Source organism: Austrofundulus limnaeus, unplaced genomic scaffold, assembly GCF_001266775.1.
Source record: "Austrofundulus limnaeus strain Quisiro unplaced genomic scaffold, Austrofundulus_limnaeus-1.0 Scaffold180, whole genome shotgun sequence".
NCBI lineage: Eukaryota > Metazoa > Chordata > Actinopteri > Cyprinodontiformes > Rivulidae > Austrofundulus > Austrofundulus limnaeus.
Window position 1 is genome coordinate 759,590 of NW_013952582.1, and position 733 is coordinate 760,322.

Genomic DNA, 733 nt, shown 5'->3' on the forward strand with positions numbered 1-733 from the left:
TGTCTCCATCATGGTCTTGTTGTTTTTCTTCATCATCGTATACATCTTTATCTTCATCCCTATTATTGTCTCCATCATGGTCTTGTTGTTTTTCTTCATCATCGTATACATCTTTATCTTCATCCCCATTATTGTCTCCATCATGGTCTTGTTGTTTTTCTTCATCATCGTATACATCATGGTCCGCATCTTTACCTTCATCCCCATGATTTTCTCCATCACGGTCTTTGTTCTCCAGGAGAGGAAGAGCCTGAGAAAGGCCGAGCAGGAGCAGGAGCAGCAGGCTGGCAGAGGGAGCCATCTTCAGCGTCAGTGTGGAGGCTGAGGAGCTTCTGTAGAGATCTGCTGTGGAGAGACTCCTTGAAGCTTGATGTCTGACTGTGTTCAGTCTAGGGTCTTTATACTGTCCTCTTCGGGTGTGTCTACAGCAGGATTATGGGTTGGGGTCCACATTACTAGGCCTAAAACAAAGCTGTACAGGGTGGACTCCACAGACAAACCTACTCTTTAAACATCCTCTAATCCCCCAAGGATTTTCTCAGTCAATTTTGACTTATTTTTTGTAAACCATTGACTGTACTAACCTTAACTAGTTTTGTTTGTCTTTGATTCTTTTCTTTACAGCTTTTACAAATAATATGTGTTGAACCCTAATAGTGCTTATATTCTCTGATGACTCGAGTTAAGAATCTCCAGTGTGCCTGATATGAAAAGCTGTTAAAGTTGTATCAGA

At 41.6% G+C, this 733-nt stretch overlaps 1 protein-coding gene across 1 annotated transcript in view; it reads right to left on the bottom strand.

Annotated features, from left to right (window-relative positions):
* The window catches only part of LOC106524262 (high choriolytic enzyme 1), a 2,809-nt gene extending 2,493 nt beyond the window's left edge, over positions 1-316 (bottom strand). Inside the window, exon 1 of the mRNA XM_014017999.1 lies at positions 23-316. Within this exon, the coding sequence (XP_013873453.1) occupies positions 23-301 (279 nt within the window). The 5' untranslated portion in view covers positions 302-316. The remainder of the gene's footprint in view (positions 1-22) is intronic.
* Between the last annotated feature and the right edge of the window lie 417 nt (positions 317-733).